This window comes from Chelonoidis abingdonii, chromosome 7 (assembly GCF_003597395.2).
Source record: "Chelonoidis abingdonii isolate Lonesome George chromosome 7, CheloAbing_2.0, whole genome shotgun sequence".
Taxonomy (NCBI): domain Eukaryota; kingdom Metazoa; phylum Chordata; order Testudines; family Testudinidae; genus Chelonoidis; species Chelonoidis abingdonii.
In genome coordinates this window covers 25,300,990-25,314,908 of record NC_133775.1, presented here as the reverse complement: position 1 = coordinate 25,314,908, position 13,919 = coordinate 25,300,990, and the positions used below count along the sequence as shown (strand labels likewise).

The window sequence follows — 13,919 nt, the reverse complement described above, 5'->3', positions numbered from 1 at the left end:
GAAATGCAAACTAATCCTGATGCTGGAACAGTGAACTCATCTGTTTACATGCATAATATAATGCACAAGACAGGGCAGAGGAGGACTTCTCTAATTCTATGTGTAGAGATTCTGGGGCCATTTTAAAAAACATCTCATACTAGCAATGAAGTTTCCAAGAAGAGGTAATATTTATTTGGATTCTAATGCCTTAAAACGTAGCCATTGAGATGTTTGATTAGATCTTGTACTCAGTATAGCATGTTGAGTAGAAGATCTAATGTTGTCTAACATCTGTTGTTAATACAGCCTGTCACCTGGAAATAAATGGATACTCATGGGATATCCAGGGGAAAATAACTGGGTAGAAACGTCCCTAATCATTTATGAATATCACTGTTTCTCCATGTAAATAAACAAATCTTTATTTGTTTTTGAGTGAATAAATTTACATTTGGTAGTGGATGTTTTGGGACATACAATTAGTTTTTATAAGATTAAAGAAAAAGCATGCATTAAAGATTCTCAGTTTAAAAATAACTGCATGGACTGGCCAAGTGATTCAAAGTGGCTCTATATTGTACTGCTATATATGGTGGATCAGAGGTGGGCTTCTGAGCAGGAAGAAGGGTTCTTCTTCTTAAAATGATAACATGTGGCTGGTAGCTGGTGTAGCCATGACAAGCTAATACGGAAGATGTAATATACTAGCCAAGTGTGTGTGGTCATGGCTGTCTGTAATTGCTGTCACCCACAGAAGGTAACATACTACTAATATAGTTACTCCTTCAGCTCATGTGGCCTGAACAATTTGTTTCTGGAGTCTATCCCCACTGGCAACCAGTTGTTATAAAGCGGTGGCCTTTATAAGAGCAAGCTCCTCTGTATGTCAGACCATTGGGATGAGCTTTCCCAGATGGGGTGTGGCTAACATGGTGTTACACACTGTGTGTAGGTGGTGAGATATAGAGGTCAGAGCAGAGCCAGAGGTCACGGGGTTTAGGAAAAGGTAGAGAATAGAGCTGGAATGGGAGCAGGTGCAGATTGGAGCAAGGGCTTGTACAGGAGGCGGGTCTGGTGAAGCTGTAGACATAGAACTCATTGAGCAGCTGCTGTTGCTACAAGGCTTAAAGGATGATCTGCTAGCTCCTCTGTATAAGAACGCCATACTGGCTCAGACCAATGGTATGTCTAGCCTGGTATCCTATCTTCCAACAGTGCCCAATGACCAGAACAGGGCAACCATCAAGTGATTCATCCCCTGTCATGCCATCCCAGCATCTGACAGTCAGAGGGCTAGGACATCCAAGTATGGGGTTGCATCCCTGACCATCATGGCTAATAGCCATCAATTGACCTATTCCCCATGAATTTATCTAGTTCCAGTTATAGTTTGGGCCTTCACAACATCCCTTGGCAGAGAGTTCCGCAGGTTGGCTGTGGGTTGTGTGAAGTAGTACTTTTTTTGTTTGTTTTAAAGCGGCTGCCTATTAATTTCAGACTCCAGTTCCTTGTGTTATGCGAAGGAGTAAATAACACTTCCCTTTTCACTTTCTCATTGATGATTTTATAGGCCTCTATCATATCCCCCCCTTAGTCCTCTCTTTTCCAAAATGAATAGTCCCAGTCTTTTTAATCTCTCTTCGTATGGAAGCTGTTCCTTACCCTTAATGATTTTTGTTGCCTTACTTTTTTCAATTCTAATATATGTGTTTTTTGAGATGGGGTGACCAGAACTGCACACAGTATTCGAGGAATGAGCATACTGTGGATTTAAACAATGGCATTGTGATTTTTCAGTCTTATTATCTATCCCGATCCTAATGGTTCCTAACATTCTGTTAGCTTTTTTGACTGCTGCTGCACACTGAGTGGATGTTTTCGGAGAACTATCCACAGTGACTCCAAGATCTCTCTCTTGAGTGGTAGACTCCATGATTTTGAATATATAGTTGTGATTGTATTTTTCAATGTGCATTACTTTGCATTTATCAACACTGAATTTCATCTGCCATTTTGTTGTCCAGTCATTCAGTTTTGTGAGATCACTTTGTAAATATCTTGAGTAATTTTGTATGATCTGTAAACTTTGCCACCCCTCTGTTCACCCCCTTTTCTACATCATTTATGACTATGTTTAACAGCATTGGTCCCAGAACAGATCCCTCTCTGTTTACCTCTCTCCATGCTGAAAACTAAGCATGTATTCCTACCCTTTGTTTTGTATCTGTTAACCAGTTACTGATCCATGAGAGGATCTTCCCTCTTATTCCATGGCTGCTTAGTTTGCTTAAGAGCTTTAGTGAATGGACCTTATTAAAGGCTTTCTGAAAGTCCAAGTACACTATATCTATTGGATCACCCTTGTCCACGTTTGTTTGACATCCTCACAGAATTATAATAGATTGGGAAGGCATGATTTGACTTTACAAAAGCCATGTTGACTCTTCCACAACAAATTGTGTTAATCTATGTATCTGATAATTCTGTTCTTTATTATAGTTTCAACCAATTTTTCTGGTACTGAAGTTAACCTTATTGGCCTGTAATTGCCAGAATCACCTCTGGAGCCATTTTAAAAAAAATTGTCATCACATTAGCTATCCTGCAGTCATCTGGTACAGAAGTTGATTTAAGTGAGAGGTTACAAACGACATTGGTACAGCTGTGCCACGGTAAGCTCGCTAGTGTAGACGTAGCCTTAGTCCTTTAGCTCAAGTGACAGAGGCCTGTGCTCTTGCTGCCTAAAGTCCTTGGTTTTATCCCTGGTGTGGATTCTCTTTTGATTCATTAGAATTACAGTGGGAAGAAAATGTTAAGATTTGTCTCAAGGAAAATAACTGTGAGCAAGATGTCCAAATATAAGCATTTTAAATCCCCCATTTAACTGGACACTTAGACTATATATATATATGCATGTAAGTGAGATTCATGTATCTGAATATGGGCATTTTTCAATCACCCATGTCTGAAAACTGTGACCATGGTGTGATGAAAAACATGGTGTATTTGATTAAAATACCGAAAATTAGCTCTGTGGGTCTTGAATAAATTGGGGGAATTTATTGAATAATAAGTGCATTCTACAGAAAACTTCCATTCTTTTGTCTCCTAAACATACACACAATTGTTTAGCATCACTTCCCTTTATCACGGGTGTGAAGATTAATGCTTAATTGTAAAGCACTTTAAAATCCTTACAAGATACCATAGAATTTTGGAGAAATACCTGATTAATAACTTGGGTAAAAGTAAGGAATGAAATTGTCAACAGTGTATTGAACAATCTTTTTGGAACAGAAATTAATTTCATAAAATGGCTTATTGAATGAAAAATTTAGACACGGGAAATGACAAGCAAAGCCATCATGGCATAATTATCATATTTCTATAGTGATCTTTCAAATCTGAAAGCAAATATGTTTGTTTAAGATGCAGTTGTTGGCGTTAACATATTTGTTAAGTGTAGCTAGCATTCCCTCCAGTATGTTGTCTGGGTTTTTGTTGTTCTTTCATAATTATTTTACTCAAAATGTGGACCGTCAGTAATCATTACATTATTGTTAATAAGGAAAAACTGAGGGATAAGATGAAAATGCACTAAATTGTTTTACAGATTAACAGGAATCCTTTATGTTGGAATTCCGTTATGACTTTAATCTTACTGTGGGCACCAAAGAGGATTAAGTTATTACTAGATGGCTGGAATTATTATTTTCCTTAGTCCACAAAATCAAGAATATAACTGACAAATGAGAAGTTCATACTTTCATTAGATGCACTGGGCATGTATATTTTCATTTTGAGAGTGAATTCTGTGCTTTCTTTTCAGAATTATAATGATTACCTGATTTGCAATGTAAAATTGCAACTAAATCTGAATTGCTATTAGAATGTCCTTAAAAATATGTAATATGCATGCTGCTTACAGGGAGTTCTGTGTAGTAAATTCTGATTGGCCTTTCCAATGCGAGTGTTTAATTTCTTGTTCCTCCTGTTGGATGGCGTCTTTTTTTTCTCAGAGCATGGGGCACTTCGTTTTCACTTTCTGATCTGAGGAAGCCTTGCATTTTAAAGATCTCTTTTGAAACGTGGACCTGTTTTGTTTCTGACTTGAGAATGAAATTTGAAATGTCAGCTCTTTAGTGCAGATTACAAAATGTAAGAATGGCAAAGAAGAAAAGGAGCCTTTCGTCCATCAGTGGAGGAGAGGAGAAGATGACAAAGAGGAAAATTTCAGAAAGGAAAATTACTGGGAAGAAAATAAATAAATGCACCCAAAATATTACATAAAGCCCATCCTAATGCTGCCGTAACACAGTTCTACAGTACCGAACAGGAAGCTTGCTTCAATTCTCTCATCTGATTGCTGACCCCCTAAGCTATCAGAGGCTGGGAATTCCACTGAGGCGGCAAGTCCATCATGTAATGGACCCCTTGGAACACAATGCTATTTTGTTTCTGTAACAGTAGATATGGATATTCAGCCCTTAGGTTTTGTGACATAAGGAAATACCATAGGCTGGATTCACAAAGGGACTTAAGCACCTAGCTGCCACTTCAGATGACAGGTTCAACACTGAGGCACCATTGCTCAGTTCCCACTTAACCCTATAGAGGCCTAAATTTTGGCAACTGGGCATGCACACAGTCTCCTTAGTCCAGATACCACCCAGGAGTTCAGTGGCTGAATCATGCCTGTGCTCCAGGAGAATTTTCAAACTAGACATTCCCCTACCTATCTTACCTCTGGAGCCTGATCTGGTAGGTGGGAGGGTGCGAAGTGGTGGTGCCCCCCCTCCCCTTAACCCAGTGGTAGGGCACACAGCTGGGATGTGGGAGTCCCAGATGCCATTTCCCGCCCCCCAGAGATTTGAAGTTGGGTCTTTCACCTCCCAGGAGTGAGCTGTGGGGTATTCTGGGGCAGGTCTCCCTCAGTCTCTGCTGTTGAAGCTACCTGCTTTTGAAGGGTGGGTTACAGGCCATGATTCTCTCCTCAGCATTTCCTACTTCCTAACTTAGGCAGCTCTCTGGGTGGCTTTTGTGAATCTTATTCTAAGGCATCTAACTCTCTCCATGCATTAGGCAGCCTGCAAGCCTAATTCAGGGTTATGAATTCCTCTAGGTGGTAGGGAACTGCCTTTGTGAATTTAGTCCATCTGGCTAGGACTGGGAAGAAACTTTCTCTGTAAGCATGTTATTGCATAAGTGCAGGGGTGAAAGTAACTTACAGGACTTACTGTACTGCTGGAGTCCTGAGGGGGCATGGCCTCAACCGGAAGAGGCGTGGCCTCAAGATTTAAAGGCCCTGGGGCACTGGCTGTGGCTGGGAGTCCCAGGGCCTTTAAATCAACCTGGGGCTCCCAGCTGCAGAGGTGGCTGGGAGCCCCCTGGGCTCAGGGACAAATTAAAGGGCTCGGGGCTTCGGGAACCCCAAGCCTTGCTGGGCTGGGGCTGGGATTTAAAGGGCCCGGAGCTCCTGCCGCTGCAGGGAGCTCTGAGCCCTTTAAATCCCGGCCCCAGCCTGGCCACGGGAGCCGCGGGCCGGATTTAAAGGGCTCTGGGCTGCCTGCAGCCGTGGGAGCTCTGAGCCCTTTAAACCCATCCCCAGCCCAGCCACCGGAGCCGCGGGCGGGATTGAAAGGGCTCTGGGCTCCCCGCAGCCGCGGGAGCTCTGAGCCCTTTAAATCCGTCCTCAGCTCCGTTGCTGGAGCCGTGGGCGGGATTCAAAGGGCTCTGGGCTCCCTGCAGTGGCGGGGAGCTCTGAGCCCTTTAAATCTCGGCCCCAACCCGGCCGCCGGAGCCGCGGGCGGAATTTAAAGGGCCCTGGGCTGCCAGCAGCGGTGGGGAGCTCTGAGCCCTTTAAATCCCGGCCTCAGCCCGGCCGCTGGAGCCACAAGCCCAATTTAAAGGGCTCTGGGCTGCCTGCTGTGGTGGGGAGCCCAGAGCCCTTTAAATCCCAGCAGCAGAAGCCGGTGCGGTCCGGCACGGCGTACTGGCTCTTGCCGGTATGCCGTACCATACTGGCTTACTTTCATCTCTGCATAAGTGAGGTCACATTTGAGGTTTGCTCCTTTTCTTTGACATGTATGCCGCAAGTCACTGTTGAGAATAGGCTACTGTTCTGATCCAGTATGGGAATTCTTGAGTTCCTGACCAAATACTGCTGTAGTTACATTCTGTGAATTGCAGTGCCTACAGTCACCATCAAAATATGGACACACAAGTTTAAGGTAGTCTTCTGGCCAAATAGTTATTCTTTTTCATGCAACGTCCACATTGAAATCAGTGGGAAGTTTTGGCTGGGTAAAGACTAAAAGATTGAGACCTTAATGACACTTTAAAATAATTTTTTCTTTGCATGTGAAATATAGATGCACACTTTTAAATTTGAACTTTTATTCTGAAACCATTTTCTAACCTAATTGCTTCTGTAGCCTTAGTCCATTTTCTTTATCATTCTTTTCCATAAAATGCATTTTAACGGCAATAACATGTACTGTATGTTTTATGAAAAGTCCTCATTGAAAACCTTGGATGCTTTCCATTAGGATCCCTACAGACCCATCCAATTTGAAAATACACTGTTTTATTCTCTCCTTAATTACAATATTTGGAGCAGCTCTCTGTTAACTGTTTTGAAGTTCCATAGAAAAATGATTCTATCAGAACTATCAAGAGGATGACAGAAAATATTCACAGTAGGAAGTTCACTGTTGCTTAGCTACCTACGTTTTTAATTCGGACTCTCTAGCAATTTGATAATGACTAGCCCTTAAGCTACTAAATGTATTTGTTCATGACACATTGTGACATTAGATGTGTGCATTTCACGTTTGTGTTACAGCCATTATTGTAGGAATAAAGAGGGCATTCATAATGGAGTTATAAGTAGTGTAAATCAAAAATCTTAAATACATCAATTATACCAGCCACTCTTAGTAAAGTTCTCATCTGGGTACTACTCAGGTGAAATTGCTAGATAGAGAAACAGTCTGAAATAAAAGAATTATGGGCCTGATCCTCCAAATATTTACCATTACTGTGAATAGTCTCACTGAAAGCAATAAAACTACCCTTATTAGTAAGTATTACACCCAGGATAAATATATGCAGGGTCAGGCTCCAAATCTTTAAGTGCATGCACACGCGCACACACGTACACACACACCTGTCTACATCATATATAATGGTATTTAATTAATTGCAAGTGAAGAGATCACAGCACCCTAATATTTTGTCCATCCAGACTTTTACAAGGAGTGTGACGTGGTTGGGTTTAGAAGAAGCTTTGTTTGAATAAGGACTGCAAGTTAGGATCCATGTCAGTTGGTGTACAACTTGAATGAATGCAAAATACTGGATTTTTAAAGATATCAGGAGGCAAGATTTGTGTGTTGGCAATTACTTTCTAATCCGCCCTCTTACTAATATCTATTCAGGGCCAGATTTGTCAGAGAGATCTCTTAACTTGTATGCACTTGTGTACTCAAAAAAGGTACATTTGCACATAAGTACTGGTATTGCACAAACACATGCTCCCATTATGTGGGTACAAATAGGTATATGAAACTTTTGCTCATGAAGCAGTCCCTTTGATCTAATATATTCTTAAGGCCAGAAAGGACCATTACAATATTCTAGCCTAACCATAGAATTTTACCCAGTAATCCTTGCAGCAAGCTCAGAATTACTGGTTGAGCTAGAATGTAAATCCAGTTATGATTTAAAGATTTAAAATTTGGCCCTTAGCTGTGGGGCACTTTATAATTGCCCCCTTCTCTGTGTGCACCTATTTGCATTCTGAAAACATCTTCTAACACCTTCCTACTTCATTGAAAAAACAGCAGCGTTTGTGACTGAAAAGAAACAGAAATGCTTAGACCAGAATGTTAGTTACTGTAAAATTGAAATAATTATTCTAATCACTGACATATCAAAATTGTTTTGCTTACCTACATCTCTGAAATTCTTGATGTTTTGAGTTTTAAAAAAACAAACCAACCCTCTTCTCTATAAGCTATATCCTGTTAAGTCTCTGTCTTAGTACTTTCAGTACATATGAAGATTACTTATAAGATTGTTTAGGCAATTTTTAGCCATCTTATTGTGTGTTTTTACACAGACTGGGAAATATGGCTCCATGTAAATACATCAAGTTGAGGAGCATGCTCACTTTCTCTGAATAATAATGTGTTTTGTTTCATGAGTAAGCATTAGTGAATAAAGCGAGTGCTTATAACAGAATTTGATTTGACTAATATTTGCCTATGTGGGTTTTTTTCATTGTTTCTATTTGAAATTTGTGTGTGTTGTGGCGGTGGGGTTGTTGTTTTTTTTTCCTTGTGGTTACCTTTTTAACTTTTAAAACTTTAGTGCAAAGAAAATAATGTTAAAGTCAAAGTGATTTAAAACACACACCTGATAATGTTTGGGCAGTTGAAGTCTAGCAATAAAAGAGGTTTTAAATAAATCATTTTTACTGTATTTAAAATGCTAAAACATCATCTAAGTACCTGATTACATTAAACTAAAATTTAAATTATTTAAAAATTCATCCCAGTATTGTTTCCTTGTACTCCTCCGTCTGTCTGCCTGTATCCATCTGTTGTCTCTTGTCTTACACTTAGATTGTAAGCTCCTTGTGGCAGAGACTGTCTTTTTGTTCTGTTTGTACAGCACCTAGCACGATGGGATCCTGCTCCATGATTGACTTTCTTAGGTGCTCGGGCAACTCGAATAGTTAATAATAATAAACCTCATTCCTTCTCTTATGTCTCCGGTATTTGTTATCTCACTCTCTGACATAGAAAGGAAGGGTGAACTCCTGACCGGGTTGAAATTAATGGCACAGCTCCCCTTGACTTCAGTACCGGCTGTAATTCATTATTTCTCAGGATCTTAGGCAGGTAAATGTGTTAAAGTAGAGCACTAATTATATTGTTTTAAGACCATCATAAACTTTTTTTGGAATCTTACATACAAGTTTTGAGAGTTTCAGAAAACTGTTTCAGGTCATCTCACTCATTTATTTCTGTGCTCTCATTTTATGTGTTCAGTAGTTGTGGGATGTCTATGTGACACCATAGTTGAAAATGTTGGTGCATTTAAATATATTATGTACTCAGCAGCATTATTTACAGTTTTAGGCGTGCAACAGAGGCACCTCTTGGACTTGAACAAAGCAGTGGTTTAATATTCACACATAGTTTTAGTCTCTAAATCTGTAATCCTATTTCTCAAGATATATTTATGTTTAAGATAACTGAGCATGCAGCTTCACTACTCCCAAATATTTTCCTTTATGTTGCTTTAGTCTTTGTATCAGTAATATATCCAGTACATTTCAAAGTTGTGCTCCATGGCTTTAAACAGATTATTTTGTGTCCTTGAATTCAAATATAAAAGCATTACTGTACCAGACTCCATTTTCTCTTGGAATTTCATGGGGAAAGCTTCAGTACATGGCATGACAAAACGTAAAACCATACTCCTAGGTCACCTTATAAATATTTATTCATATAAATTCTTTAAAGAAATTAAATTATGTGTTCTGTACAAAATAGAAGAGAGGCTTTTAGTGTCACTGACTGCAAATTGAAGTCATTTGTCTAGAAGGATCAGGGGCCACTTTGTGGTAAGGATTTGTCTCAACTCCAAGAAGAGAAAGATTGATAGTACAAAGAGATTGATGAAATGAGTAATGCAATATGCATACGAAGTTGTGGGTTAATTAGAAGAATTTAAACAAGAAAGTTCCTTTGTGTGGAGAAGTGTTTGGGAGCTGTTACTCTCGGAACTGAGGTGCATTGGCAGCTTGCACATTTAGAGTTGATTTTCCTGAGAAATTTACATGGAGCTGTGTGGTTGTGAATACCAGTGAAGGGGTATCAAGTAGATATGTTTTATAGTTAACGATAGTTTTTAGCAAATGTAAGGATGTATATATTTACTTTCTTTTAAATCTTCTGCTTTGTTGTTGTTAATGTAAATTATAATCTGAGTTTCTTGGTTCTTTCAGCAGGGAAAATAAATTTGATAACATTACATGGGCCTGTTTTTCTGGGTTGTGTCTCAGGCCCTCCTGTTTCCATTTGTTTTGTTTATGCATAACAAATATTATACGTAAAGAGAAATTTTCTGATTAAAAAAAAAAAAACTATACAGATCTATCCAGCTTTAGAAAATGGAGGCAGAGACATCCAAAGGCTTTTGTTGTTGTTGTTGATTGAAAAGCTGTTTTGAAAGAACAGACGCTGCAAACTGCACCTATGGCTTTAAAGTTCCCAGCCACCTGGTGCATTTAGTGGGAAACAGCAAGCTTCTTATAACCAGTTTCATGCAGAAATTGGAACTGTGGAGTATTTTCCATTTGTAATAATTTACCTGAGTGAAATATGACTGTTTTAATGTGACTTCATGCTACAAAAGCAGAACAGCTTTGAACGCTCATGGTATAGAAGGAGAATATGGTTCAAGGTTTAGGTAGAAAATGTATATATTTTATGCATGACAGATGGCTTTTCTAATAACAAGAAGCCAAATCACTCCTCAGAAAATGAACAAAAACTAAGCAAGAACTTCATTACAATATTTGTGCTATTTAGACATGGCCTATTTCTTTAGCAATTCTGTTTTAGCAGCATGTGTTTATTTTTCTTTTAGCAACTCCACCCCCTGCATATGCCTAAGATTGTGCATTACTGTTTATCGTGTTAGATGTCTACTGTGTGCAGGAGGTGTTGAGTTATGCTTCTCATAAGAATTGCAACTCTGATATCTCTGATTTCAGCATGTTTAAATTCTCAGCCAAAATGTTGCATGTATGTAGCATGAATTACACAGATCTTAGATAGATTTTGGGCAGTCTCGGTCTCTGTCTGGCAGAGTTCATTTCCCACCACAGACCATACACGATCTGAAATTTTCATGGTGCTGAGAAGAGAGCAGAAGTGATACGAATCTTACCATTCAGTTTGTATCAGAAGGGGCGCAGCTGTCCTGGATATAGTTCACTTCTCTGCAGATAAAGAGGATTGTTCAAAGGAAGAATACTGGTTGAGGACCAGGCAAGCACAGGCTTTTGGGCTTCCTGAGGTGCAAAGCCTTGGGGAAACTACTGCGTTCAAATCAATCATACTGTGTATTATAGTCATTTAACTATTTATAATTATTGATATATTTAAATAACTCAGCACAGAAGGAACATCTGACCATTTCTTAGATGATGAAAAACCACACTTTCACACTTAAGAATGTATATTTTTAATACCCAACAATGTTTTACCAAATTCTCCCATAAAATTTCACAGTTTGCTTGAGCCCAAGCATGAGAGATTTCACTCCAAACAAATGTGTGAGGGATTTTTCTTCTGGAAAGTTATGTGCACCTGCAAACAGTGTACAACGAAAGTGGTGTCTGACTCATAGCTATAGTGTCACTCCCAGGATACAGATATAACAGGCTGTCAACTCACTTCACGCCAGTTACTTTTAACTTCATTAAAAGGACAGATGTTTGGCACTGGATATCAGCTTTGTAAAGGATGTGCATATTGTCAATATTTTGCTCAAGTGCAAAGATTTTTTTTTCCAGTTGATAAATCCAATAATTATTTAGCATGAAGAACTAACAGTGATACCATTTTTATTTTACAGAAACCAAAACAGAAAGACTGGCATCCTCCAGGAGGTTTTATTCTAGGACTCTGGGCATTGATTATCATGGTTTTCTTTAAAACATATGGAATCAAGCACATGAAATACATCTTCTAGGTTTTCTGAGCAACCAAGATGATTGCACTGACTGCAACATGGGATAAAAATTGGTGTTATCAAAGGTTCTTTATTTGTGTATTATGTCTGTTTGTAGTGACAAATAATGCTGAAACATCACATCTAGATGCTTTTTTGATGTTGTGTCATCTGTCCTCCTTTCTGTAAAAAGCCTAACTAATGGTTATACTATTAGATAAAATGTATTTAAATGAGAAAGTATAAAATTAATGCTGTTTCTGAGCAATTTTTTATCCTGTGTTTTCAGAGAAAGCAGGAAAACTGAAGATCTCAGCTGAATCTTTATAATGTTAAGGCTGTTTATGAATTGTAAAAGGGAGAATTCTTTCCCTTCCACCTCTAAATAAATCTTTTTAAAAGTTATCCCATCACTGGAACAAAGGTCTAGACAGTATGCAGAACCTTATTTAAGTAAGATGTCATTTTATCAATAAAAACTTTGTCACTCTACAGACTTCAGGCATGAAATATTGAAAATCTGCTCAACAGAAACAAAAATATTGATTTTTTTTGTGTTAAATACAATCTGTTAGATCAGTACTTTTATCTAGGGCAATTTTGGGTTTAGGATTCTATGAGCCATTAGAACTGAAAACAAAAATATGGCCAAACAATGACCTAATTGAATCTAGTTGAATAAAAAGCTGCCAAAATGTGTGAAAATGTTATTTCATCTTGTCCATTAGAAATCGGTAAATATCTAATAAGAACGAACCAGTAGATATGTAAAAACAGAATTTACAAGACTTAAAACAATGCAGCTCAGAAACTCTTGAGTATAATAGTACAATTTACAACTATTTTAAATCCCTGATACCAGAGTCAATTTTCCTCTCTGCAAAGAAGATCCAGTGTATTTAAAGCACTGGAAACCCTCTAATCCAGACTGCATAGCCTTAAAAAGACAGTGTTGCAAGGTCTATGAATGGTTCTATGAATGAATGGTTAATGTATGCTTAATTGGGCTTTGTTCTTAGATTTTACCAATATTAGGTGACAGGAGGACCAAATCTGTTCATATACAGGAACAACAAATGCCAGAAGAGAGTTTTCTGAAAATGTTTTTCCTGAATGCCTAAGGGTTCTGCTCTGTATGCCAGATATAAAGATTAGTTATACAGGAAGAGAATAGTCTATCCAGCATAAATCTCTAAAAATCATTAGGTACTGTTTGTATTTGTATTACTAATGTATAGATGCCTGGATCATTTTGTTGGAGAGAATACAGCATTAAACATTGCCACATTGCATAGAAAATTACATAGAACATGTACATTAGATGTTTTTATCATTGTGGTTTTTTTAGGCTTGATCGTAGCATCTTGCTACAGCCTCACGTTAGGTGTGGTGTTGAGGTGCACTTTCCTACAGGCACAATCCTACCCCCAGCTTTGGTGAGCGCATACTTAGTGCTGCTTCAGGAAAGGGTCTGGTGTCTGACCAGGTACTTCTAATGCAGGGATGGGGAAGCTTTTTTCTATCAAGGGCCATTGACCCACAGAAAAATCAGTCGAGGGCCACACACAAGTAAAAAGCAATGGTCTGATCCAAAGCCCATGCTGTTGACTACCGCGTCTTTGGATCAGATGCTGTGATGAGGTTCTCGCTGTAAATCAGGCCTGCCATCCCCTGGTGGTGTTGTGTGGGCAATGATGTGGGAGGGTGGGAGCAGGTGAAATCAGGGCCATCTTCCACCCCTCCCACTGGCCTTGGGGGGTGATGGACACTCTAGCCAGGGGTTGCCTGGGGCTCCAGGCTCGCATCCAGCTCCGAGAGGAGACGCTGCTCTCCAGCAGCAACGGCTCCCGTCCCACCTCCACACATTGGGCCTGGCTCCCGAAGCAGCAGGCCTTTCTTTTTTGAGTATTCCTCTGCCACCACTGGGCTGCCCACTCACTCGCCTGCCACCCTCCTCCCAGTGCTGGATCAGCCACTGGGCCAAGGGGGCATGTCCAGGAGCCCCAGCCCATTGGGGGGCCCCAGAAAAATGGAAACCCACCCACTCTGACCCAGCGCTCTTGCCAGGGAACATGGTCGGGGCGCGGGAGCTTTCCCTGCTCTGCCCACCTGGCGCTCCAGCCGGGGAGCAGGGTCTGGGCATAGGGGGTTGCTGGAGTGCCAGGCGGAGCAGGGTGAGCCCCGGA

At 39.9% G+C, this 13,919-nt stretch overlaps 1 protein-coding gene across 2 annotated transcripts in view; it reads left to right on the top strand.

The window, feature by feature from the left end:
- PIGK (phosphatidylinositol glycan anchor biosynthesis class K) overlaps positions 1–13,042 on the top strand; it is a 125,565-nt gene extending 112,523 nt beyond the window's left edge. For both annotated transcript variants that reach the window (XM_032802468.2, XM_032802466.2), the window contains one exon: positions 11,638–13,042. In XM_032802468.2, the coding sequence (XP_032658359.1) occupies positions 11,638–11,683 (46 nt within the window). In that variant the 3' untranslated portion in view covers positions 11,684–13,042. The remainder of the gene's footprint in view (positions 1–11,637) is intronic.
- The last annotated feature ends 877 nt before the right edge of the window (positions 13,043–13,919 follow it).